The sequence below is a fragment of the Phyllostomus discolor genome, chromosome 3 (genome assembly GCF_004126475.2).
Source record: "Phyllostomus discolor isolate MPI-MPIP mPhyDis1 chromosome 3, mPhyDis1.pri.v3, whole genome shotgun sequence".
Taxonomy (NCBI): domain Eukaryota; kingdom Metazoa; phylum Chordata; class Mammalia; order Chiroptera; family Phyllostomidae; genus Phyllostomus; species Phyllostomus discolor.
This window is the reverse complement of record NC_040905.2, coordinates 179,924,205-179,950,826: the sequence shown is the minus strand read 5'-3', so window position 1 is coordinate 179,950,826 and position 26,622 is coordinate 179,924,205. Positions and strand designations below refer to the sequence as shown.

Here is a 26,622-nt window from a genome sequence, read left to right as displayed (position 1 = left end):
GGAGAGTTTGTTGGAGAGACCCACAGGGTCCTAGTATGTACACAAATCCACACACTTGGGAATCAGCATCAGAAAGGCCCAAGTTGCTTGTGGGTAGCAGGAAAAGTGACTGAAAGCCCGAGGAGAGCCAAGCAAGCTGCATTGTTCCCTCTTGAGTCTACTCCCTCCCTCACATACAGAGTCACAATGCAGTGAAGTGGGTTGTCCTGCCTTGATGAATACCTAAGGCTCCTCCACTTACCACATAACAGGTGTGTCCAGACAAAGAAACATGGCCCAAATGAAAGAACAGATCAAGACTCCAGAAAAAGAAAAAAAAAACAGAAAAAACAAACTCTAGAAAAATAACTAAGCAACAAGGAGATAGCCAACCTATCAGATGCAGAGTTCAAAACACTGGTAATCAGGATGCTCACAGAAATGGTTGAGTATCATCACAAAATAGAGGAAAAAATGAAGACTATGCAAAGTATAATAAAGAAAAATATACAGGGAGCTAACAGTGAAGGTAAGGATACTGGTACTCAAATAAACAATTTGGAGCAGAAGGAAGCAATAAACATTCAACTAGAACAGAATGAAGAAACAAGAATTCAAAAAAAATGAGGCTTAGGAATCTTTGGACAACTTTAAATGTTCCAGCATCCAAATCATAGGGGAGCCAGAAGGAGAAGAGGAAGAACAGGAGATTGAAAACTTATTTTAACGAAGGAGAACTTCCCCTATCTTTCAAAGGAAATAGACTTCCAGGAAATCCAGCAAGCCCAGAGGGTCCCAAAGGAAGCACACACCAAGACACATCATAATTAAATTACCAAAGATTAAAGATAAGGAGAGAATCTTAAAGACCCTCAGCTGATTTCTCAAAAGAAACCTTACAAGCAAGAAGGGGCTGGAAAGAAGTATTTGAAGTCATGAAAGGCAAGGACCTACATTCAAGATTAGTCTGTCCAGCAAAGCTATTATTTAGAATGGAAGGACCGATAAAGTGCTTCCCAGATAAAGTAAAGTTAAAGGAGTTTGTCATCACCAAGCCCTTATTTTATGAAATGTTAGAGGGACTTATCTAAGAAATAGAAAATGATAAAAAAATATGAATAGTAAGGTGACAACAAACTCACAACTAGCAACAACTGAACCTAAAAAAAGCAAAAACAAACAACTAAAACAGGAACAGAATCACAGAAATGGAGATCACATGGAGGGTTGTCAGTGGGGAGGGGTGGAAGGAGGGTGGGGGACAAGGTACTGGGAATAAGAAGCCTAAATGGTAGGTACAAAATGGACAGGGGGAGGTTAAGAATGGTATGGGAAATGGAGAAGCCAAAGAATTTACATGTACGACCCATGGGCAGGAACCAAGTGTGGAGGGAATACTGGAGGGAAGGGGGGTACTGGGTAGAGGGGGATTAAGGAAGCAAAAAAATGGGACAACTTTAATAGTATATTCAAAAAATATAGTTTAAAAAAGTAAGTAGTGATTAGTAACTTATAATTAGTTGTGCACATAGTACATTATCGGTAAGATTTTTCTTTTAATTTGTTGGATGCAAATATATTTTTATGCATAGAAATGAATACACTTATTTATAAACTTTTTATATTTAGCTTTTTATGTGTGATTTTGAAATGCATATCCCTTTACTACATTTGTTTTTAGTAAGACTGCTCTTCTGTAGTGCAGTCTAAGGCTTTTATTGTAAACAAACTGTTTTAAACTTTTCTTTTGAAATTAAAGACTAATAAAATGTTAGATGACTTGGAACTTTTTAATTTTAGATACTGAGAACTTAATGGCAATAAATTAGACTTCAGATAAGTAACAGCAAACCTGAGTATCTTTCTTGCCTTGGCACAGAAAGAGTTTCAGGTGTCCTGCTACTTATGCATCTCCTTCTGTTTTGTTTTACTTTGGGTTTTTTAGCATAGGGCAGTAGGAAAATGAATGTAATAGTGATTTTCATATACCTTCTATAAAGGTGGTTATAACTTAATGTTTGAAAGGAGCTAAAAATCTTCCAGTTGGTTAGTATTAAAAATGCAACCATATTACACTCGATGTCAAAGTATTTAAGCAGTCTGTAACAAGCTGGAAGAAAGTTGTGTAGATTTTGTAGTTGACACACTTTTGGGGCCTGGTAGAGTAGAACTTAATGACATTTCAGTGTCTTCTGTGTTAGGTTGACCACAGTATATGCTTCTAAAGTGTAATAGTATCTTTTGAGTTCTCTTCAAATACTGTTGACTGGTGACGTCTAGTTTACCGAGGGCATGACGTCGGTGAGAGATGAGATGTGGCAGAGCCCCGTTCCAGCCGTGCCCCTGTCCCCTCGTCATTGCTGTAGTGGGCTGCTTTGCCGAGGCTCATTGAAACTCCTGTGGAGAAGTGTGTCTTACTAAGCCAAGTTGTTTTTTTAGTGTCTAAAATTCAATGCTTTGATCATAACATACATTTTTTTTTAGTTTTTTTAAATTAATAAATGCTTTTAGAGTAGTTTTAGATTCACTGAAAAATTGAGTGGAAAGTGCAAAATTCCCGTCTACCTCCACCACCACATGTGCATGTAATATATACTTTTCAAACTTATTAATATTAGCTAATAAGTGGTATGAGTATACTAATACAAGAGTATCTTGTATTACTGTATTTTAGACTATAAATGTTCTTATAGTTTTCTGTGAACTAGTTTAGAAATAGACATAATGTTTCTGAAGATTTTAAATTAAGAAGGCAATTGAATGTTCTGATTCAATTTCACACAGGTAAGTATTTCCTAGAATGTTTGGAGATGCCAAAGTCTTTACGTAATCAGTCTACCAACCAGTCATTATTGTAAAGGCATGTAGGTTAAGTAATAGTTTTTACAGTTTGTTTTCTTCAGTTGCCCTGTGCTTTTGGTCCTTTTGTTGAAAGTTGTTTTACAGTACCTTCTCTCTAAGTGACATCAGCACTCACGTACACCTGCAACTTTTATCGGTGTAAGAATTTCACTTATTTTAGACATTAATTTTTATCTGAAAATTAAATGATAAGCAAAATCTCGATTTACACTCAAGTTTTATCCTTTTATGTGGTTACATTGAACTTCTGTAAACCTTATACTGTTCATTGGAAAACTCATGTAGAAAAGGGTGTGGGGGTCGTGGTTACAATTTCCTCTTTGCTTTGGTAGACAAAATTTGAGATGGACATTCTTAATCGACATGGAAGAATAGGAACTTAGTTTCCTGCTACCTCATTGGCTTAGACTTGTTTGATATTTTTTGACATAGTTATCTTTTGTTTGTTTATCTTACAGAAAAAGTACCTATAAGGTAATGTTCAAGTATACAAATTTGAGGCTTGATTTTAACACTGTAATATTTCAACATTGGCATCCAAAGTGGTAGATAACAAGAAATATTAGGAAGATCTTGTAAAAATATTTTTTCACACATGAACTCCAAGACTAACATAAACACACAATGTTTATGTATTTTTTTCTCCCAATGTATTGGTGAAAATAGTTGCATTTGGTGATTAAGAATAGACAATTTAGAAATGTTTTTCTAACACAGTTTCCTTTGTGATTTAGAATTTCTGACATTGTTAAGACATTGTGTTTTTGAGCCCTAGGTCCATACCAAATAATCTTTTAATTTTATTAATATAGTTATAAATTACTTTTATGTGATTTTAATGAGAAACAGCAGGATGATAGCAAACACCCTATTACATATATAATATTGCTTTATTTCCAGGGCTTGCAGATTGGTACCCGAGAACTGGAAGAGATGGGAGCAAAATTTTGTGCTGGTCTGTTGCGTTTGAAAAGACTGACATCCCCATTGGAATATAATATGCCTTCCAGCCTGCTCGACTTTGAAAATGACTTGATTGACTCCAGCTGCAAAGTAACTAGGTAAGATGCACTTGTTGTATTCCATTGTTACCTTGTAGTATGTTAGACTTCATTAAGTCGGTTAAACGTAGGAAAGGCAGAGATTTTGATAGCCAAGAACATTTTTAAGATTACTGTAATTAAATTTACACATTACTGTTTGTTCCAAATTGTGATAATATTCTTGATTCTTTTAACATTAATATTGGATGAAATTTTAATGAAGTAGTCTTATATTTTGAATGTTGTTTTAAGTGGAAAACTACTTATATCAGCTAATATCTAAATTAAGAGGGTTTGGAGTTAGGATTCATACTTTGAAAGAAATTTAATTTTGTTGCTGTCTACACACATCAGATATGTTTCTGATAAATTTCTGGTTTTATATACGAGAAACAGCTAATTTAGTATCCCTTTGAAAATTTAACTATGGTACATCTGTCAAATATTCTGAATAGGTAAATTTTTTGTCCCTAAAATTCAATATATATAAAATTTGATCAGCTATAGGATCAGAGATGATTCAATATCATAGTTCTTAATCATACTATCAGAACTTAGCATTTCATAGTTTGATGTATATGGGTAAGAACACTCCCTTTGTATGGAACCTTCGTTTTAGTTTTTAGACATTGACTTGTCATCAGATTTAATTATGGCCATGCTCTGCCGTGTGTACCAACTTGGCAGCTTCGAGTACAGTAAAACATTCATTAGAACTCTGTTCTTCATAGTGTGGTAATTGACAGAGGGGTCACCTGAATTGTTCCCCCTGGAAAGTGCCTGCTAAACACTAACAGAGACTAACATAGAGATGGGTGGTGGTTCTCATGGATGTGTAGAAACCTCCTTTTAAGTTATTTCATGTATTCTTCCCTCCCCCAGCTTTGTTGAGGTATAATTCCCAAATAAGATTGTAAGATATTGAAAGTATATAGTGTGATTTGATATGTGTATCCATTGTCAAGTGATTTCCCCTATTGAGTTATTAACATGTCCATCTGTTACCTCACATGCTGATAGCTGTGTGTGTGTGTGTGTGTGAGAGAGAGAGAATATTTAAGTTCTACTCTGTTAGCAGATTTTGGCTATACCATCTGGTATTATCAACTGCAGTCACCATCACTACCTCAGGCCTTATTCATCCTACAGCAGAAATTGGTGCCCTTTCACCAACCTCTCCCTGTTTCCCTGCCCTCAGCTCCTGGCAACTACTCTACTCTGTTTCCCTTATTAGTTCCATTGTTTTCCTTTCTGATTTCACATTTAAATGACACCATGAAGTGTTTTTCTTTGTCTGGCTTATTTCACTTAGCATAATGGCCTCTAGGTTCATCCATGTTACAGCAAATGAAAAGATTTCCTTCTTTTTTTTAAGGCTGAATAATACTCCATTGTATATCTGTTTACCACATTTTCTTTATCCATCTGTCCATCAAGGGACACTTAGGTTGTTTCCACATTTGGCTATTGGGAATAATATTGCTTTGCGCATTGGTGTACAGATCTCTCTTGGAGATAACGATACTGCTCCCTTTGGATGTATACTCAGAAGTGGGATTGCTGGGTCACATGGTAGTTCTCTTTCTAATTTCTCGACGAACCTCCATATTTTTTCATAGTGGCTGTACGGGCTGTACCAGTTTACATTCCCACCAACAGTGCACAGGGTTCCCTTTACTCTATATCCTCACTGTCATTTGTTCTCTCTTCTCTTTGGGATAATAGCCATCCTGACACATGTGAAATAATATCTCGTTGTCATTTTGATTTGCATTTACTTGATTAGTGATGTTGAGTGCCTTTTCATGTACCTGTTGGCCATTTGTATGTCTTCTTTGGAAAATATCTACTTAGGTCTTTTTCCCATTTTTAAATTGGGTTATTATTTATTTACTTGTTTATTTATTTGCTTTTGAATTATGTGAGTTTCTTGTATACTTTGGATATAATACCCTTAATAAGATAATGTGGTTTGCAAGTATTTTCTCCCATTTCATAGGTTTTGCCTTTCTTTTCATTTTCTTGATAGATTCCTTTGCTTTGCAAACACTTTTTAGTGCGATGTAGTCCTACTTGTTTATCTTGCTTTTACACTTGAGAAAAACTGGTGCTTGGAGAGAGTAATTTGCCCAGAGTCACTCAGTTGGTTAGTAGAAGCGTAGATCACAAGAGAATTTCTGACTCCGTATGGAGTGTTTTGTTTCTTTTGCCTGCATAGGTAACAGCTGAAGATCTGCATTCTGATATCTCGGATGTCCAGTCAGCTCTAATGGACATACACTGGTGTACATGTGAGGAAGTTGAATTCTTTAGGTTTAATTTTGCCCAGTGCTTAATAGTTTAATATAAAGATAGCCTGAAAACTTTGCATTTGAATGAAGCACAGTTTTTCCTGTCATTAAGAAATAGTGCAGTCACACAGAATGGGAGACCATAATCGCCGATACATCTGATAAGGAGTTAATATCCAAAATTTACAAAGTACTTACAAAACTCAATACCAAAAAAACAAACAGCCCAATTAAAAAATGGGCAAAGGGCCTGAATACACACTTCACCAAAGAGGATATACAGATGGCCAATATGAAAAGGTGCTCAACATCACTAATCGTCAGAGAAATGCAAATTAAAACCACAATGAGATACCATCTCACACCTGTCAGGATGACTATCATCAGTAAATCAACAAACAAGTGCTGGTGAGCATGTGGAGAAAGGGAACCCTTTTTTACTGTTGGTGGGAATGAAGCCAATGTGGAAAGCAGTATGGAGTTACCTCAAAAAACTAAAAATGGATCTTCCTTTTGACCCAGCTCTCCCACTTCTGGGAATGTATCTGAAGGAACCCAAAACACTAATGCGAAAGAACATAAGCATACCTGTGTTCATTGCAGTGTTATTTACAATTGTCAAGATGTAGAAGCAGCCCAAGTATCCATCAATGGATGAGTGGATAAAACAACTATGGGACATTTACACAATGGAATATTACTTGGCCATAAAGAGGAAGAAAATTTTACCCTTTGCAACAGTATGGATAGACCTGGAGAACATTATGCTAAGTGAAATAAGCCAGTCAGAGAAAGACAAATATCATATGATTCACTCATGTGGAATTTAGTGAACAAACTGAACTAACAAAATAGAGACAGACTCATAGATGGCAGGATGACAGCTAGTGGGGGAGGGTGAAGTTAGGGGGTGGAAGGATTGAGCAAATAGGAAAAAGACTCATGGGCATGGACAACAGTGTGATGATTGCTGAGGGTAGGGGAGTATAAGGGGACTAAAGAGGAATGGAAAAAATACAGTACAGATTAAAAAAAGAAAACAATTGCAATTATAAACTTTTCTGCATAATAATGATGCTATGCAGTGGAGAATTTCAATGTCTTCATCTTGTGAGAAGGCCCCTTAGGTGAAGGTTTTCATATTTTTATTGAAGCAGCATGAGGAGGATTTGTTTTTAGACTAAAATGCTATTCTCTTTTAGAATGAAATGTTTCTTACTGAATTGTTTTTGGCATAGACACCTTTATACTGAGGACAAAATTCTAGAGTCGAAGGATGTTAAGGCAGGTGTATGTAGTACAGCTGTCAGAGAGTGAAGCAAAAGCAGGGCAAACGGAGTAAACTTACACGAAGAAAATGAGGTAAATGAGGAAATTGTGGTGGGAAAACAAAGGAATAGCAGTGAGAAAGAATAAATGCTGATTAGGTATTTTTTATGATTGAAATAATATTTGAATTTCTATCTGCTAATGGAAAGGGATTATTTTATAATCCTAGGGCAAATACCTTTAAGTCTTGCTCTTAAGTTAAGACTACTGTGAGATCATGTGTCTGAAGATACTTCCTAAATTGTAAAGTGCTTAAACATATGTTGGAATTCTTAATAAAAGTCAGACTGAATTGCTATGATTGGTGTTGTGTCTTGAGGTGTTTTTTTTTTTTAACTAAAACCAGTGGGATGGGGTAATATGGAAGTCAGTGATCTTGCATTCTTGTAAGGAGTGCTGGAAGCATTTGTTTAGGGCCTAGAATGTGTCAGGCACCTCTGGGAGTTAACAGGTGGTGTCAGATGGCTAAGTCACAGCTCCTGACCTTAAAATGCTTATGATTTAGTACTGAGAATGCAGGTGCAGTCACTGTGGGACCAGTAGATGGTTTCAACTGCATCGGACAAGGGATGAGACAGAATGTTGGTGCAGGATACACAGGGAATATAGAGAAAGGGTTCTTATCCCAAGATGGGCTTTAAGAAAGGAAGAACACCTAAAGCTAAGCACATGCTGTGATTTGAAAGGGATATGAGTGGTGAGGGGAAGAGAGGTAGGAAGTGTGTCCTAAGCAGAGGAAGCAATGCCAGTGAAGACTTGTGAGTCAAGGAGTAGTCTGGAAATTGACTGGCATGACTAGCTTGCTGAGAATTTTGTGGGGGTTTTTTTTTGACTCACTGAGTGAATGATACTGAGAAACTGCAAGAGGAGAGGGCTTAATGGGGAGAACAGTGAGTTCAGTTGTGAGCATGTGACATTCACAAGGTGCATGTGAGGCAGCCATGTGAGTATACTAGCAAGTCCATATGTACATAGGGAAAGGTCAAGGGAGAAGTCGGGGCTAGAATGTAGATTAAAGTGTATGAGCTCACTCAGAGAGTGCATGTATGTAAGATAGAGCAGAGTATTTGTACAAGCATCAATGTTTTTTGAGGCATACCCAAGCGATGAAGAGCACTTGATCAACATTAAGGAGAGGGGAGTGTCAGAATTTCCACCACAGTTAAGCACAGCAGAGAGATCTAGAAAAAACAGACTGGAAAGTGGCAACTGGAATAGCAGTAAGAAGGCTGCTTTCAGCAGGGCGATGGGAGGGGTCAATCTTTCCTCCCTTTCCCATCTCAGTATTCCCCCAGTTCCTTAGACCTAGAGCTGATCACTCCTCCCCTCCACCCCCTAAACACATGCATATGTAAGTTAGCGCTGACGGCCCCATCACCATTGCTGGATGCAGTCTGTATGCTTCAGCTACAGGCTGGGAATGTGATTTTATTAGGATCTGCAGAAACAAGAGTCAGTTACCAGGGCCAGTATGGGTTACAGAAGGAATAAGAGTATGACATGGTCCACTCCTGGGTAAAAGGATGGGTGATGCCGGAACATGAATGGAGTTCAGGTCACAGTCAGCGTATGCATGAGCCGAGATCCAGAACTGACAGGATCAATTATTATCTGGACCCAGCCCCAGCGTTCCTTATTATGGAATTTCTTTTAAATTTCCAGGAGCCTGCCTTCCCAGTGTGCTTCTCTTGTCTTAAAAGTGCTTTTCAGCATCTGATACCAGCATTCATCCAAGCATCCTTGCCGTCAAAGGACTTTTTGGGCTTGATCCTGAGCATCTTTGTTGCACTTAAATCATACTTCTCTCCTCTGTTCCCTCAGTGACTTACAGATTATACTACTAGGCTTTTTCTTTGATCCCTGTTCCTTAGCTCAGATTGATTAATCTTCTAGTATCCAGCTTCCCATATAGGACCAAGTCCTTGATCTGACCCCCATGTTGTGGCTGGACTTCCTGCAACCAGTGGAGTGGGGTCTGTGGAATTCTGCACTCTGTAGGTCTGAACGATGTTTGCCTACACACCCACCCACCCACTGTGTGGACTTGGTCCTGTTCCTCCCTGTGGGGAGAGCCCATGATGCTGCTGGGCATCTGCGCTGCCCTGGCCTCTGTGCCTCAGCACAGTGGAGTCAGCCTCTGCACTCTGGGTTGGTTTGCCCTGCCCCTGTACCAGCCAGTGTACTCCATGGCTCTGAGCAAATCTGTTTCCTTCTGTCTCTTTCCATGATCATTTCTTCTTGTTACGATAGTGTCCAGGAAGAAAATGGGCAAGTATGCAGCAAGAGATTAGTCTTTTCTTACTTTCTGTCCTTACTTCCGTCTTCCCTCCTCCTTTGCTTCAACTAGTCTTCTATCTACTGTTAGAACTAACCTAGAACACCCTGTGAATTTGAAATACCAAGGTCAAGCAGAAGGAATGAGTTACATTTTTTCAAAATAGAGTAATTGTCATTTTAAAAGGCAAATACTTTTTTGTAATTTTTGTAATTACACTTTTTTTTTGTAACTTAACTTTTCCCCCTAAAGTTATATAGAGCAATAGTGAACATTTTAGTTGCATAATTGAAAACTGTGCACTTGTCCTTGTGTGTGTGAGGTTGCTGTGGAGTCTCACACGATCCTCCAAGGTGCTCAGCCGGGCTTATCAGGACTGTTCTGTCACAGTACTTGTATGTAAGCTCAGGATGGTTTTGCAATATATTTTTCTCTTTTCTGTGATGAACATAATTAAAACAGTTCTAGGAAAAGGAATACTCTCACCAGATGAGTTTTGCTTTCTCTTCCCAGAAAATTAGAACCATGTAATCCATTCACTTGTCTTTCTTGCCCAAACTTCCCGATATCTGAACTGAATTTAATGTTCAGTTGCAGGAATTATTTCATTTTAGATGTTAATGACATCTGCTTCTCTGCTCATTTTAACAGATTATTGTTCCTTTTTTATTGTCTGATTTTATAGCTTTTAATTGCATCAGCAATGGGAAAGCCCTTGGAAACAGGTGGGATATAAACACACATACCTTATATGAAATTAAGATAGTTTGGGTCACAAAATGGGGACATAGAAATGTTGCTGTAGTGTTTCTTTGATGTGGGGTGTGTACATGTGTGCCTCTGTGTGTGTGTGTACAACAATCTCCCAAGTGAGGAAAACTCAGAATACTGTTATGTTATTGCCCTAGTGGAAAGGTTGTCTTAATCCCAATGTACCTAATGAAACATTTAGAAGCACTTAGTGTTTTTAAGTAAATATCTTACTCTTTGTCCCTAGGGAAAGTAATTAATCTGGGTATGGAGTGTTCACTTGTTTTCCATTTTTATTCTTGACCAGTAGAAACTGTGAGGATTGCTATATATTTTTTATGGCAAATGATCACTGTGCATACTTAGAATAAGTGGTGTCCGTGCATTACTGCAGGAACCAATTAAATGCCCATAGTTTCTTATAAAGTCTATTGAAATTATCTGCTGCTTATTTACAGTGATTAAAATAGAATTTTGAAGCCTGCAAATTGATGAAACCCTTCAAAGAAGTAACGTAATTAGAGAACCTATTGTTTTTTTCTTGGTACATAATTATAGGATGTGTATGACACTCTTGTAATATAATTAAAAATTAACATCTCACCCTTTGTTATCAATGCCAGGAGGTTTCAATTATTGTAGTCATAAATCTCTGAACTTGTTCATTTGGGTAATGTTCTTAAAGTCAGCCCAGCCAGTTTTATTATATTGAAATCAAAGTTAATCCAGCATGTTCAAATAACCTTATATTAGAACTTGAAAATCTAATGAGGCTTGTATGTTCTGTGTGCTTTGGCTACAGCCCTACCACTTATGTTTTGGATGAAGATGAACCTCGATTCCTTGAAGAAGTTGATTACAGTGCAGAAAGTAATGATGAGTTAGATATTGAATTAGCTGAAAATGCAGATTATGACCCTTCTACTCAAGAAGAAGTACTTTCTGACTCTGAATCATCAAGAACATACTTACCTTGAGCCCCCTGCCATCTCTTGTAAATGCAAAGAAGAAATGAAATATCTTGATTTTTATTACACAGGAAGTTTGAAAGAAATGAGTTTATAGAGAGCTGACTCATAAAAACAAAAAGAAACTTGGGCCTGTTTGGTTTCAAGACAATAAATATGTTATTAATTCATGATAAAATTGGCATTTGTTTTATTTAAGCTATTCAATGCACTTTATATAGCATTGAATTATCAAATATTGGATTTACTTTTTTAAAGGAAAACCTGAGTATCATTGCATGAATTTTTATCTCCTCATGGTTATGTCCTGCATCAAATGGATAATTTTGAAGTGTGTGAGAACATAAAATCTGAATTCTAGAATTGTTGAGAAAATCCGAGCTTCTGAAAACTGATCTATATGTACATGGACTTCTGTAGATACGTCTGTGTAGGGACGGGTGGGTGTGGACAATAAGACTGTTCCTCTGAATCATGTTAACCATTGAGTTGTGACTGAGATAATCCGGAATTTGCCTTGAAACCATTACATCCTACATTTACCAAATTAAACAAATAAAAACTATATTAAACATTGCATTCATTTCGTCCTCCTTTTTAACCAGTTCAGATTATTGGTTTATAGAATCTTAGTGAAAACATGATAAAAATCCAGCAACTGAACACATTGATAAAATTTTGTTTAAAAAATGCCTAGTTTACCGGTGTTGTGTTTCATGGTATGGGTGTGCCTCTACCGATCATAAAAGATGTGTTTGAGCAGCTCTTTCATCTGGAATTGTCTCATGAGTGCACCTAAAGTTTATCACTACAATCAATTTTGTTAAGAAGCTTTAGAAAGGTGGTAAGCATACAACCTAGTGTTAAAGGTATAGTTGTATATAAGCTTATGTAGCATTTCCTGAGCTGTGCTATGTTATTAGGCTTACCGAAGTAAATTCACTTAGGGCGTGCTAACCGCTCTCCAGTCCTAAATGACTGCAGTGAATTTAAGTGGTTTTTTTTTGTTTGTTTTTTTGTAACAACATCTTCCCAAGTTTAAGCTGTCCTGCTGCAGGAATGACTCTGTTTTCAAATAAAACAAGTCCAGTGATTTTGTTTAAGCGCTTTAAGAACTAAGTTTCTGTTGTAACAAAATAAATCCAAAAAGATAACCTCATTAACAGCTTCTTGCTGGTGCTTAGGTTTCGGCACATTATCTTTGGTTATTGCTGATTCAATTTGTCAATCTTTTAAATTTTTTTAACCTGTAATAATTGGAAAGAAATGACAAAAAGTATATTTCAAATTTTTGCATTTTCCAAATCACGATTTTCATTGTATTATTTGAGGCGTTATAGTCCACAGCACAGCTTTTTTCAGTGTTATGGGAACCATGTTTAAATACATAGCATGGAGCAGGGGATAAAGGGGTCTTTTTCTCTAAATAGCCTAATTCTCATTAATCTCAGAAAATGAACACTAACTAGATGGTGAAGTTGAAGAAAACCTTAGTGTGTGGTGACCTGATTTAGGAGAGATCAGGATATTCTAGCATGGTTAAGTATTATTTATTTAATAATTTGTCCAATAATTTATAGTTAGAAGGTTACTTATATATTTTGTTTGTGAGATAGTTACACATCTAATTATATTTTTTCAGAGTAGATTATGAAGCCACTATGTCTGTATTGTGAGTTTTTCCTGGTTCTTATAACATTAGAAATTAAAAACCACAATAGTCCTTATGAAAAGCAAGTACATTAGTATAATAATGTGCAGAATAACTCAAAACTTCAATTACTGTGTTAAGCAGTATAAAAACCCCATGTCATGTACTGTTGCAATACTTTGTAGTGATGAAGCTCATCTTTTAGCATATGTTATATATCTGAATATGCCTTTTATTAAATAATTATTCACAGGACTAAAGAGAACGTTTATATGGTTAGAAAATTATTTTTTTTCCTTAAACAATAAATAGTTTTGGAAACACAAGAAATAATCTAAAATCCTAACTTTCCTAATTAGAAGTAAAACTAAGTTTCCTTGGCCATTGTTAGTTAAAATTGCCCTAAATCTTACCTCTGTGGCTATGTCCCTTCAGAATTTTCAAAGAATGTTTGCCATAAGCTTGAAAATTAACGTGTAGCTGATAAACCGAGTCTAATGATAGATTTAGATTTATTTACCCTGTGTTTGGAACCACAGTGAGTTTCTTAAATGTAGCTTTGGTCTAACCCAGTGGCTCTCAAACTGCATAGCATACGTCAGGCTCGCCTGGAGGATCTGCTTCTCAAACCAGGGCTTACTGGTTATGTAGACCTGGGGTGGACCCCCTGCACTTGGCATTTCTTAAAAATTCTCCAGTGGCAATGCTGTAGGGCCCACTCTGTGAGAGCCATGGGTCTGATGTCTTTCATGATCACGTTTTCCTAAGAATCAGAGGACCTGTGAATTGGAAATTAGCACCAGAGATGATAACTAACTTGTAGAATCAAGGAAATAGACACCCAGCCACAGGGTTGCTTGGGCGACACCAGGGTTTAAGCCCAGGTCTCCTGACCAGTAGCCTGGTGTTCTTAACACAGAAGGAGGTGCTACCCTCTGCCTTTCCCCACAGAGTGAGAAATGTTAAAAGCTCAGGGTCTCTCCTGAATTTGTGAAATGCATGCGGGCAAGGCAGGATGCAGAAACCTGTGATTCACGTTGGCTTTTCCTCCATTGCAGTCATAGTGTTGTTTGAACACAAGATTTTTGTCCGACATTACTTATCTGCTGCTTTTTCCAGTTTCTGTGTTATTTGTCTGAATCCTAAATAAAATAAGTAACCTGGAATTGCACTTCAGACAGCATATTAACAGCAATGAATACAGTACTTTTAAATTTCAAATATCCAAATAAAGATAACCATATTATTATGAGCACTGAGATTGGTAATATAGTAAATGTACTAATGGATTTGTCTTTGTGCATGATCTAGAAATAAATGACAGCCATGAAACTGTAAATGTATCTTTATAAATCTTTTTGTTTTTGATACACTTTAATCATAAAACATTAATAGAAGAATCAGTGAATTTTTCTCTTATTTTTGTAAGGGCTCAGGAGCCATATGTAAACCTTAGTTGTCTCCACTTGGAAAAATCTGTTGAAGCAATACTGTCATTGAAAGGCTCTTCTACATCGTATAATTATTAATGTTTAAACAAATATTTCTCTGGTTAAAGTGCATTTAAATTCCTGCACAGAAAAAAGGGAAGTCAGAAGAAAGTCTCATTTTCTTTATGAGAATTAATTTTTTGGAGGTTTAGTTCTTGAAATGTCACATTTCAGTTGTTTATCACTTCAGTGATATTTACAAAGCACTTACCTCTACTGGGTTGACACCCGGGAGAGGGAAGTCACCCTTCAGTGCCCTCCCTGTTCTTTCTAGATCCTGAAGGGTAACAGGCCTGTTGTTTCCCCCTCTGCCTCATAAGCCTCCTTTACAGGCTCTTTTCACCTCCTGGTCCCTTCTGTCTTATTACCTTATTCAGAGCGTGGCTGGTTGCTGGGGGCATTGAGTTATTAAACTCTTCTTTTTCAGTTTGAGGTTGCTAAATATGCAGTGCCTAAATCCAAGTGAATGACCCTTTTATGGTGGCATTTGAGGCATCACGCAGGCCAGGTATTTTGGAGCCTGGGACATGGTGGACACTGTTGAGGGCTGAAGTAATTCTGTGCATGCACATTCATACTCACAAACCCCTGTGAAGTGGAAATGGATTGAGGAACTCCCCTATTCAGCCTTTAAACAGCTGAAGAGGTTTCACTCCAAATATTTAGAAAGGTTTCCTTTCATCATACCAAATGCAGGACTCTCCCTCTCAAAGACATCATTGATAGAGTGCCAAGTAAAAATGAGGTGAGCAATAACCAGAATCTGAGAATAGGTGTTTTTAATGTACTTTTAAGTCACAAAGATCTGTGACAAATGGCAAATGTGTAGAAATGATAAAAGGCAAAGATGCTCATAATTGAAAATTAATATAGAAAAAGCTAGAGTTTAATAAACAAAAGTAAAGTCTGCATCTGTGAAAATAGGTTGGCTTCTCTAAACTCCTTTTCTAGCTGACGGTGTAATTAAGTAGGGAATTTTAAGACTGGAAATTTATTTTCATGTCTAGTGCTAAATATTTACCGAAGTCATGTTATCTACTCTTTACAGTGTCATGACTTTATTATTTAAACTTTCCCATTCTTCATACCACCTACATGATTATTTGTTCTGTCTTCCTCAAGAATTCTTAGAAATGCTTAACATTTCATGTTTCCTTTTTCTTTCAGAATGTGGGCACTTGAACAGAGTGAATGAATTGGATTTCATGTAAAAAGATAAATTTTAAAATCCGAAGGATGATAATTTGTATTTAATGTAGAGACAGGGGTGTCCAGTGCGTAACCACCTTTGCTAACCTTTATTTCCCCATCCTGAAGAGCTACACAAGATGAAAACAAAGAACCCCTATCACTTATGCTAAAATCCAGATCACTGATAGCACAGAGTGGACATAGTATGCTTGTTTACCAAATACTCATTCTCCCCCTTGTCCAAGCCGCTGTTTGAGATCTGTGTGTCCGAGGCCACCAGCTGCAGTGGGGAAGCACATGGCCTGGGCTGACCAGTCAGCTTGTTCTATCTGCTGGTCTGGAGTTGGCCCATGATCAAGCCCAGCCAGGAACAAATGTATGTCAGGACTTTTAAAGGTGATGCTAGAGCAGAGGCCCCTTCTGGGAAAGGAAGGGTGGAGCTATTGGTGGCCACCAGGCGTCCTTGAGTGGAGAGCGTTTCTGAGAAGAGCCAGCGTTGAAGGAGCAGAGCCAGGACATCGAGAAACACTGGGTCCTTTGATCATTGGAGCCCCATGGCACACTGTAAGTGGAACCTTGGACTGCGTCAGTTGTATGGACTTACAAATCATTCTCATTGTTTAAACTATTCAGTTGGATTTTCTGTTACTGGAAAAGGTGTGTCTGTTACACAGGTTTATATGTCTGAACCCTGTCTGAAAAGCCAGCAACCTGCAGTGTCCATCCCTGTGGGGTGGCCCCACCCAAAGCACGTGACCTAAGAGAAGTTCTTTTACCCAAAGGGACACTCTGAGAAGGCAGAAACATCAAATGTCTACTCAGACATGTTGAACAAACTAATTTTTGTTTTGTATCGGACCAGTTGACTGGGCTAGAAGTGAACCATATTTTTGCCATTACCTGCTCAAAACTCAGGGATTCCAGTCATGGCAGTTGTCAGTGGTTTCAGAGATAATGTTGTTCCCAGAGTGGACTTCTCAGCATCTTGAAAGTTCATTCTCTCCAGTGGTAATGGAGGACACAGGTGGTGTGCATTGAAGGTGAGGACTTCTTTACTGTTGCATCATAGCAACAGGTGGGCCCAGAGAGCAAGCTGAGAGCAATCAGTGACCCCTTTGTCGAGTTACAATTGGTCTAATTATAGACAAGTGAGCAAGAACAATGGGATGACATTTAGGTATTCTTCAGTTACCAATTTCAAAGCTATTTCCATCCACACACTGGTTAGAGCTGCAAATCCCTGCCTTTCATTCACACAAGATTCCTAGATAAAGAGCATTTAAATAGCTCTTTATGATTCAAGAAGTGCTTTCCTAAAAGTTACTTGAGCATCTCAGAAACACTATTAATAAACATATCATTAGCATTTCCATTTAATTTGTGAGAAACTCAAGGCTTGGACTGACCACCTCATTTACCTGGATTTGCTAGTGTGCCACCTTATTTACCTGGATTTGCTAGTGTGCCACCTCATTTACCTGGATTTGCTAGTGTGCCACCTTATTTACCTGGATTTGCTAGTGTGCTGCAGAGGTGGGGCTCAGACCCCAGCTTGCGGCTCCTCGTCTGATGACCCTGTGCCTCCTCACAGCAGCTAAGTGCTGGCCTGGGCCACCTCTGCAGTGAGTCAGCTCAGCCAGCCTTGTAGAAATGGTGATTGGACAAGCATGCAGCTGTTTTATCACCACATACCATAAATAGAGTCCCTAAGGAAGGTGGGGAGAGCTCAACCTGATCGTATCTAGTGTGTTAAGTATTCTCCTGAGTGCTTTATTAGAATGATCTCGATGGAAACATTTTCTCTTTAGCCCATGGAATGATTCTCATATTTTCCAAATAAGTATTTTTATGGGTGGTTAGGAGGAAGGCCATACATCCAGTGTTTGTTTCTAACCATTTAATATTTTTTTAAAGGAAAGAGACCCTTGGGTCTTTTTATTTGATGTTTAACAGAATAGGTAATGGTTTAGTGCAAGCCTTTTTCTCTGTCTTTTCTGGTTTCAATTAAGGCTTGGAAAGGCTGCATTTGTATCTGTGATGCGGGGGGTGGGGGTGGGATATGTCTCATCTACATTTGTCTCACAGACTTAACCTAAAGTAACTTCTCACTTCATTTTCTTTAAGGAATTTATGTTTTCATTGAAGAGATAGTTTATTCTTTAGCTTCGTTATCACTTTAACTGGCAGGGTCAGGAAGTAAAGCCCATAAAGAAATAAGCCCATAAATTACCTGTTTTTCTAGACTTACATTTTAGAGGAATATAATTTTTTATGATGCAAAATAAGGATAAGATGACTGAAACACTCCAACTTTATATTAGCTTGTGATCAAACTATTGGCAAAATTTTTATTGACTTTTTATTGGTTCATTGTGCTTATTAGCTGGTATCGTCCTCTGAGCCCTGTAATTCTGAGGGTGTGAGTGCAGTAGTTACAAACTGGAGAGCTGGGCCACTACCTCTGGCCATTTTGACAAGGTGCCCCCTTGCCTGCCTTGCAGAAGACATCTGTTGTGGAGCTTCTTAGGGTTGGTATGCCCGGCTAAATGAGGAGGGGCGCTCTAGGACTCTAATGGCTTTACTTCTAGTTAATGTGATATGGGAGGCTTCACTATATCTTTATAGGGAAGTCCATCAGATTTACAAAACTTTTAAAAATCCTCACCCAAGGGCATGTTCATTGATTTTAGAGAGAGCGGAAGGGAAAAAGAGAGGGAAACAAAGGGAGGGGGTGGGTGGGAGAGAGAAAGAGACATCAGTGTGACAAAGAAACATTGATTAGTTGCCTCCCATACGTACCCTGACTGGGGATTGAACCTGCAACCTTTTTGGTGTATAGGATGATGCTCCAACTACCAGAAACTGAGCCACTGGGCCAGGGCTACAAAACTTTTTTTAGTTACACCACATGCCAGTCTGTTCACTACTTAGAGTGAATAAAATCATGACTTTTGACTTTGATGGTAAGAAAGGCTGGCATTTACAGAGTGCCTGCCTGCTATACTGCAGACACTGACCTGTGTGCTTTTTACACATGTCCCTTCATGTGTAAGATTACTTCACAGCAACCCTGGGATAGATAGTATCAGCCCCCTTTCACAGATGTGGAGACTTACCTTGCTAAAGGTCACCCAGCTAATAAATGTTGGAAGGTCAGTTGATCCTTATTTAAGCCAAGCAGGACAATGGCTACTGAAGACTACCATGAAGGGTTTCACAGAGTTGTCATCCCGGATTCCACAGTATCTCACCGGGGAGCACATTTCATGGCCAACATGGTTTAATAGTGGGCTTGTAGATGTGGGTCTGCCACGTTGCTATCGCCCCCAAGGAACAGGTACAGTGGGACACTTCAGTCTAGCTCAGGACCTCACCAACCTGCCCACTGCAGCAGGAAGGCCTTCTGGTCCATCATAGTTAACTGCTCAGCAGCAGCTCTGTTCAGGGTCTGTCCCCCAGCACGTGTCTCATTGTGAGTGAGCACGGTGGAATTCAGGTAGCAGTTCAGCCACTACTTGGTCCAGGTCCCCAATCGTGCCCATCATAAACCTTTTGTTGTTGATGTTAAAACAAGAAGAGAAAACAGGTGTACAACTGTCCTGTTTCTTGACTGGAATAAAGAGAACATGGTTAATTGGGAAAAGGTTCAGGGACTGAGAAAAAGTAACAAATACATATTTCCAAAGTAAGGTGTCTTCTATGCTACTGTTTACAATCTCGAGAATTGATATGGTAAGAAACCACTGTTAATAAAGGCAGATTGTGAGTATTCCCTCATGGGGGAAGTGCCACACTTTGTGGCATGTCCTGTTACTCCTTAGGTGCATTCCTGGGGTGCACTGACCAGGTAGTGTAGGGGGGCTGTAATGGAGACCAGCCATGGACTCTAATGACGGGTAATACCTGATCACTCTACAGGTGCCATCTGCAAGTGGGACCTGGGTGTAGGGAGTGTTGAAATAAATTTCTAGGCCCAGGATGGTGCCACTCTTGCCTGAGGTGCCACATCAGCAAACCAAAGCCTTGTATCCCTATACATGCTCTGCTTGACCAGAAACACAGCATATGCAGTTAGTCAATTTGCAAACACTGAGTCAGCTCTGGGCTCTGTATTTTGGTTTCTTCTTACCCCAAACAAGCTTCACTCTGTGGCCCCAGTCAGTCAGGTATTTTTAATTTTTCTCTTCCCTGCCCTTTTCCTAGAAAAACTTACTGCTTTTTGCCCCATTTTTCACTTTTCTAAATGGAGACTGTCCACCTCATGAAGTGTTAAAGTTCGTATCACCAAACCCTGGCTGGTGTTGCCCAGTTGCAGCGTCATCCCATAGACCAGAAGGTTGTGGGTTTGATCCCCAGTCCGGGTGCATATGAGAAGGCAACCCATCGATGTTTTTTTCTCTCTCCCACTTCCTCTCTCTCTAAAAGCAATGAAAAGACCTCCTCCAGTGAAGGTTAAAAAAAATTGTTTGTGACACCGAAATTCAATAATTTTTTAACAGGAGTGTCCCATGTTGGGGTGGGATCAAAGGGGTCGGGGAAGAGACGGGGCAGGAACAAATGCCGAATCAGCAGGTGATGACAGCCCTCTGACCTCAGAGCAGGCCAGCCCCCTGCCCAGAGAACTGGGGTTCTGCATTGTATTTAAATGTCAACTTGTACAGGAATGATGAAACTTATTTTTACAAACTTAAAGTTGTTCTAAAAATTGTGTCATATTACAGGTGCAGGTGGGAAGACAAATGGATAAAAGCTAAACATAGCAGAATCAGACTTCTCCTTTAGTTTTTTTGGCATGTTAATATTTATTACAATGGCTCGGTAGTTTGATATTCAGTATTGTGATCCCTCCAACTTTGTTCTTCTCTCTCAAGATTGCTGAGGCTATTTGGGGTCTTTGCTGGTTCCATATAAATTTTTGGAATATTTGTTCTAGATCTGTAAAATATGCCATTGGTATTTTAATAGGAGTTGCATTGAATCTATAGATTGCTTTGGGTAATATGGACAATTTAATGATTTTAATTCTTCCAGTCCATGAACACAGTATATACTTCCACTTGTTTGTGTCTTCCTTTATTTCTTTCTTCAATGTCCTATAGTTTTCTGAGTGTAGGTCTTTACCTCATTGGTTAAGTTTATTCCTAGGTACCTGATTTTTGTTGTTGTTGTATTGATAAATGGGATTTTTTTTTTAGTTTTTCTTTCTAAGAGTTCATTATTGGTGTATAAAAGTGCCACTGATTTCTGGATATTAATTTTGTATCCTGCTACTTGCCAAATTCATTTACTAAATGTAGTAGTTTTTTGGTGGAGTCTTGAGTTTTCTATGTACAATATCATGTCATCTGTGAATAAAGACAGTTTTACTTTCTCCTTTCCAGTTTGGATGACTTTTATTTCATCTTCCTGTCTGATCCCTATGGCTAGGACTTCCAGTACTACGGTGAATAACAGTGACAAAAGTGGACATTCCTATCTTGTTCCTGATCTTAAGGGAAATGCTTTTAGTTTTTGCCCATTGAATATGATGTTGGCTGTGGGTTTGTCATATATGGCCTTTATTGTGATTAGGTATGCTCCCTCTATTCCCACTTTGCTGAGAGTCTTGATCATATATGGGTGCTGGATTTGAAAAAAAATAAAAACCACATGATCATATCAATAAATGCAGAAAAGGTATGTTAATATTTAAATAGCCCCCATTCCACATCAAAGCTGCTTGCCTAGGAATTTACAAGGGACAGGTGTAACACTCAAAAGTGTAAGTTCACCATAGGTCCTTCCAGTGATGGTTTTAATCTTTAACCTTTCCCATTATCAGCGCCACCGTATGTTCTCCCTGCAGCTCCACAGGCTTGTTTTGTTGCCCCAGCTCGAGAGCCCTGCATCTTATTAAGTGAAGATTCTTTCAGATTATCTGAATTTTTTCAAAGGGACAGAGGATGCCTTTTCACAGGTTGCTTTTCTAAGTTGCAGTTAGTCTGCACTGGGTGGAGGGTTTAATGCCCGTTTAATAAATTCACCGAGTATTACTACCAGCTTGTGAGGTTACAAAGACCCAAAGTAATAGCAGCAACCTATTGACTGAAGGAAAATGGTGCAACTCAGGAGTTTAATCTGCTCTATTTCCACAAGAAAATGATGCACACTTATAACAGAGGGAAGGAAAGCAAGAGATATAATTCTATAAGTCTTTATATCTAGCTTAAAACTGTCTAGAAATTGCCTCTTCATTTTGGGTCAGTAACGTCCCTAGACTCTTGGAAATTGGAGACACTTTAGTTAATGAACTACTGAGAAGCACAAACTTGAGAGTAATTCAGCTCTTGCCTCTTTGTCAGACTCATGTCCCTATCTTGTTCTCTTTATTGATGAAACTGGGCCATAAAATTCCTGGGAAAATTAATATTTCCGTTCATCAGGTTTCTCACCAGAGGAGCGCAGGGTCTGCTTGGGGGGCCCCTCACATTGGGTAGATAACCTGTGGGGCGAGGATGTCCTTTCATGGGTCTACTTTTCTAAATCAAAATTCGTTTGCATTGGGTGGAGGATTTGTATACATTTAATTAATTCACCAAATACTACTGTCATAGCTTGTGAGGTTCCGGAGACCCAGATTGGTAGAGTGTCAGGCACACAGCCCAGCACAGAACAACAGCTCAGTGGCTCTGTGGATGGTGGCCCATTGGAGTCCTCATTTATTCTACGTAGAATTTCGGCATTTTTCTGCCCTTCCGTGGAATCTTTAGTGCTAAAAAGACTCTCAGAGGTTATCAAGTCCCATTCTTTTTTAGATGAGCAAACTGAGTCTGAGAGGTTGAGTGACTTGCCAGAGGCCACCCAGCTTTCGGACTCTGCTCTTGAACCCCCCGTCATCAGATCCTTCCTGATGTGTGAGCCCAGCCTGCACGTCCATTAAGGAGCAGAACTACTTTCAGACACGTCTCGTATTCTGTTGACAATTACATTGCCCATCTTGTCATTTGACTTTAGAGCTTGGGGAAGCACCTTAAAATATAATTGCAAACACTCTACCCCTCCAAATGGGCACTCCCCTGCCTAATAATGAGGCTTTTAAGTGGAGGCTTAGGAGAGCAGCAAGATGATAGCTCATGTGAAATGAGAAATCTGGGCAAATGGGATTGGATAATGGATTCTTCAGTGACACCGGCTGTCTGCTCTGCGGTTATGTCGGTACATTTTGTATTAAAAATACAAAATGTCAGGTTATTGCCCAAATGCTGGTTAGGATTTTGATTATTTTTCAGAATTGTAGCCAAGTATCTCAAGACTTTTTTTTTCTTTTTCAAAGCCGTATGTTTGATGTTCCTGCTTTGTTTTTTTGCTTTTGTTTAGAAGTTGTACTTTCTATTGTTTGTAAGTCTAGGAAAAAAAAGAAGTTTTTCCTATTGCCTCAGTGATTTATTGTTCTGTCCTTGGAGTAGAAGTTCCAGGTACTGTTGGATTCGGGACACCTAGGAGAACTGCCTGTGAGCTTGGCGGCTTTTAATTGAAAGCATTCATTCACTTGTCAGACTTTTATTAAGCACTGATGTGCACAGCACCAGTGTAGGTGAAAGGGACGCAAAGTGAGTCAGACTTGGTCCTCGCCACGAGGAACTTGGGGCCCCATGGAGGAGGTAGGCCTGGTTTCAATAAACAATGATGTGAGATAGAGAGAACATGATGCCCGGGGAAGGGGCAGAATGCCGAAGGGGTGTGAGGGAACAAAGGGCTAAGTTTGGAAGTGGGCCTCTGGGAGGGGTGGGATGGTGTGAGACAGGCTGGATCCTAAAGAATGCTGGGAGCATGAACCCCGGAGACTGCCGCGGGGGAGTGTGGGCAGGGAGAGGACTAGGAGCTTGGGTGTCGCAGGCAGAGGGAACATGATGAGCAGAGGCTGGCGGTGGGTAGGTGAGGGGGAGGGAAGTGGGGCTCTGACTGGGAAGCTATGCTATGGAGTTTGTATCCACCGGTCAGTGGGGAGCCACAGAAGGCTCTTAAGCAAGTAAGTGATGGGGTTAGCTTGACATTTTAGGAAGCTAAAGAATGATCGGAAGGGTACAAATCCCCGATTTCTCTTTTGGATCCAACAACCAGTTGGACTTCTTAGCCTTGACTCTCAACCCCCTTCTTGGAGGATGTCTGTGTGTCTGTATCCCACTCCCAGTTCCTCTGGCCACTGGCCGCCCCGGGAACAAGCCTGTAGGGGCCCTGGGAAACGGGACCCACCTCCATCTGAGCCAGAGCCTGAGGCCCTGAGGAAATGAACAGTGGTAATCACACCGAGGTTACTGCTCCTTCTGACTTCAGTGCTTGAGTTTAACAAGTACATGCGAGTTGTGGATCTTGACATTTTAACTAAGGATTCTAGGCTGCGTTAATATTGCCACAGGATGAAGTTCTCCAAGGCAAGCAGGTCTTAGGGAAATTGATAAATAATTTTCCTTCTCGCCAGACCGGAAGACAAATTCCCTAATTAATGAATTTGCGGAGTGATTCCCTGTGGAGAGCCCCCCAGGGAAGTGGAGAGAACTGAATTGCGAGCCAGCTTGTCTGCTAATGCACCTCAATCTAAACTGCGGCAAAGGGTGCGTTTCCTTGGAATTCATCTTACTAATCTATAAAGTAAGAGATCGTGAGGTCCCTCAACTCCGTGATTTAGTGATTTGGCCCAACTTTATCTGTTAAAACATGTATTAGATGGGTTACTCTGGTTTTTGTTATAAACAAAGGTATTTTGGGCAATCATACTAACTTAGCCATTGAGGAGTTCACAACAGGTGATGTTGAGACTGAGTCAAGTTTTTGCATCTCTGTGCAGCACACGTGTGCAAAGCAGCTTAGACTCACAAAGCATTTACAAATGTCCCCTTACCTCATTGAACTGTCACAGTAACTCAGTAAGTGTACAATCATCTCCATTGCACCATGGAGGAAACCGAGCCACAGGCACATAAGTGTGAACTGTGCAGGTCACCCACTTGTATCCGTGGGGCAGAGGTCCGAGCCCCCACTTAGGTGGCAGCCCCAGCACTTTTCTTGCTGTGGCTGAGATGCTGCCACTCAAATTCCTCTCAAATCAGAAGAGTATAGGGAAAGTGAAATTTGTATTAAAATTTCTTGGATCTCTGTCTATGCAAAGAAAATTAAACTAAAAAACAAGAGTAGACCTGGCTGGGTGGATCAATTAGTTGGAATATCGTTGTTTCGTACACTGAAAGGTGGTAGATTCAATTCCTGGTCAGGGCACATATGGGAAGCAACCAGTTGATGTTTCTCTTTCACATTGATGTGTCTCAGTCTCTCTCCTTTTCTTGTCTCACCCCCTCACCCCCATTCTTCTCTCTCCAAAACCAATGAACGTATCCTTGAGTGAGGATTTAAAAAAAAAACAAAACAAGAATAAATGAGAGGGAAAGGGGAGCGTGGTAGGCAGAATTCTAGAGCTGTTTCCCCAAGATTCCTAGCCCCTAGTTAGCCCCGTCCCCTGACACTAATCTAGGTGACGCTGACGGGACTTGGCAGAGATAGCTAGCATTCTCAAGCAGCTGACCTTAAAGTAGGCATATTATCCTGGATTACCCACGTAGGCCCAATGTAATAACATGAGCCCTTAAAAGCAGAAGAGAAGCACGACTTATCAGTCAGAGAAATGAGGCAGAAAGGAAAGAGAGCTCCGAAGCACTGTTGCTGGCCTTGCAGATGGATGATGGAGACAATGCGGGGAGTTCAAGGATCAGGGAGCAGCAGTGACCCCAAAGCAAAGAACTGGGGAGTTCAGTCCTACAAGAAAGGAAAGTCTGCCAACAGCTTGAATGGGCTGAGATGCGGGTTTATTCCCAGAGCCTTGCAGCCCTACTGACACCTTGGTATCGGTCTTGTGGGGTTCCAGCCTGCACAGAGAGCCAGCTACGCCCCGCCATGGCCAGACTTCTGACTGCAAGGTGCTCTGACATAATACACTTGTGCTGGTTCACCCTGGGCGTTTGGAACTATTTTAACCTGCTAAATTTGTAGCAATAGGAAACTGATCCAGAGGAGGGAACTGTAGAAGAAGGAGGAAAGAAAAGAGCTGGAAGCCAGCCACCTTGCTGCCATGGGATGAGTTCTTTCCATCTCATGAAGCGGAAACACAACCGCTTTAATAAACAACACTGCCCGCCGTGCCTCTCTTGCTTGAGCGCGATGTTTCCATGTTTGGCTTCAACTTCAAGGTGATGCTTTTTGTTTGTTTGCAAGCGTATGGGAAGTTTATTTTAATCTTTGGAATTAAGAGAATATGACAATGGGAAAAGTACACTTTCCTCAGTGCATAACAAGTTGAATTTTCAGGCTTTCTGTGAGATCAGTACTCAGTGTGGAATAAGAGTTTGGTTTATGTGTTGGGGAGAAGAGAGAAACGCACGCTAGATGAGGTCGAGGGGCAGCCGGTGGTGTCCTGTATGAGGCACCGCTAGGCCTGGGAAGATGCCTGACCTACTTGGGCCCAAATAGCTCAGGCAGTTTGGGGTGCGTATTTGCGTGGAGCTGCTTGCAGCATGTAGATGTTCTCAGGAGGGAATTCCACAACTCCATAGCCCTCTCATCCACGTATGATTTTCCTTGATTTTTGAATCTACTACAATATTGAATTTTGTTGGAGTGATCTTGGCCATGTTAACGTGTTAATGTCAGTAGGGTGGAATTTTCTGGCTGTCTTTACCAAGTGTGAGTGTACCCATGCCGTCAATGCCTATGGGACTACCAATGAGCAAAATTCCCTGAGCCAATAGATCCGAGAGGAGAGGTGG

At 39.8% G+C, this 26,622-nt stretch overlaps 1 protein-coding gene across 10 annotated transcripts in view; it reads left to right on the top strand.

Annotated features, from left to right (window-relative positions):
- AGTPBP1 (ATP/GTP binding protein 1) overlaps positions 1-17,256 on the top strand; it is a 138,683-nt gene extending 121,427 nt beyond the window's left edge. For 5 of the 10 annotated variants that reach the window (XM_036021794.1, XM_036021793.1, XM_036021792.1 and 2 more), the window contains 2 exons: positions 3,742-3,902; positions 11,332-11,563. In XM_036021794.1, the coding sequence (XP_035877687.1) occupies positions 3,742-3,902; positions 11,332-11,506 (336 nt within the window). In that variant the 3' untranslated portion in view covers positions 11,507-11,563. Of the gene's footprint in view, positions 1-3,741; positions 3,903-11,331; positions 12,077-15,805 lie in introns of those variants that run through there. The other 5 variants (XM_036021797.1, XM_036021799.1, XM_028514352.2 and 2 more) reach the window with 3 other exon arrangements.
- The last annotated feature ends 9,366 nt before the right edge of the window (positions 17,257-26,622 follow it).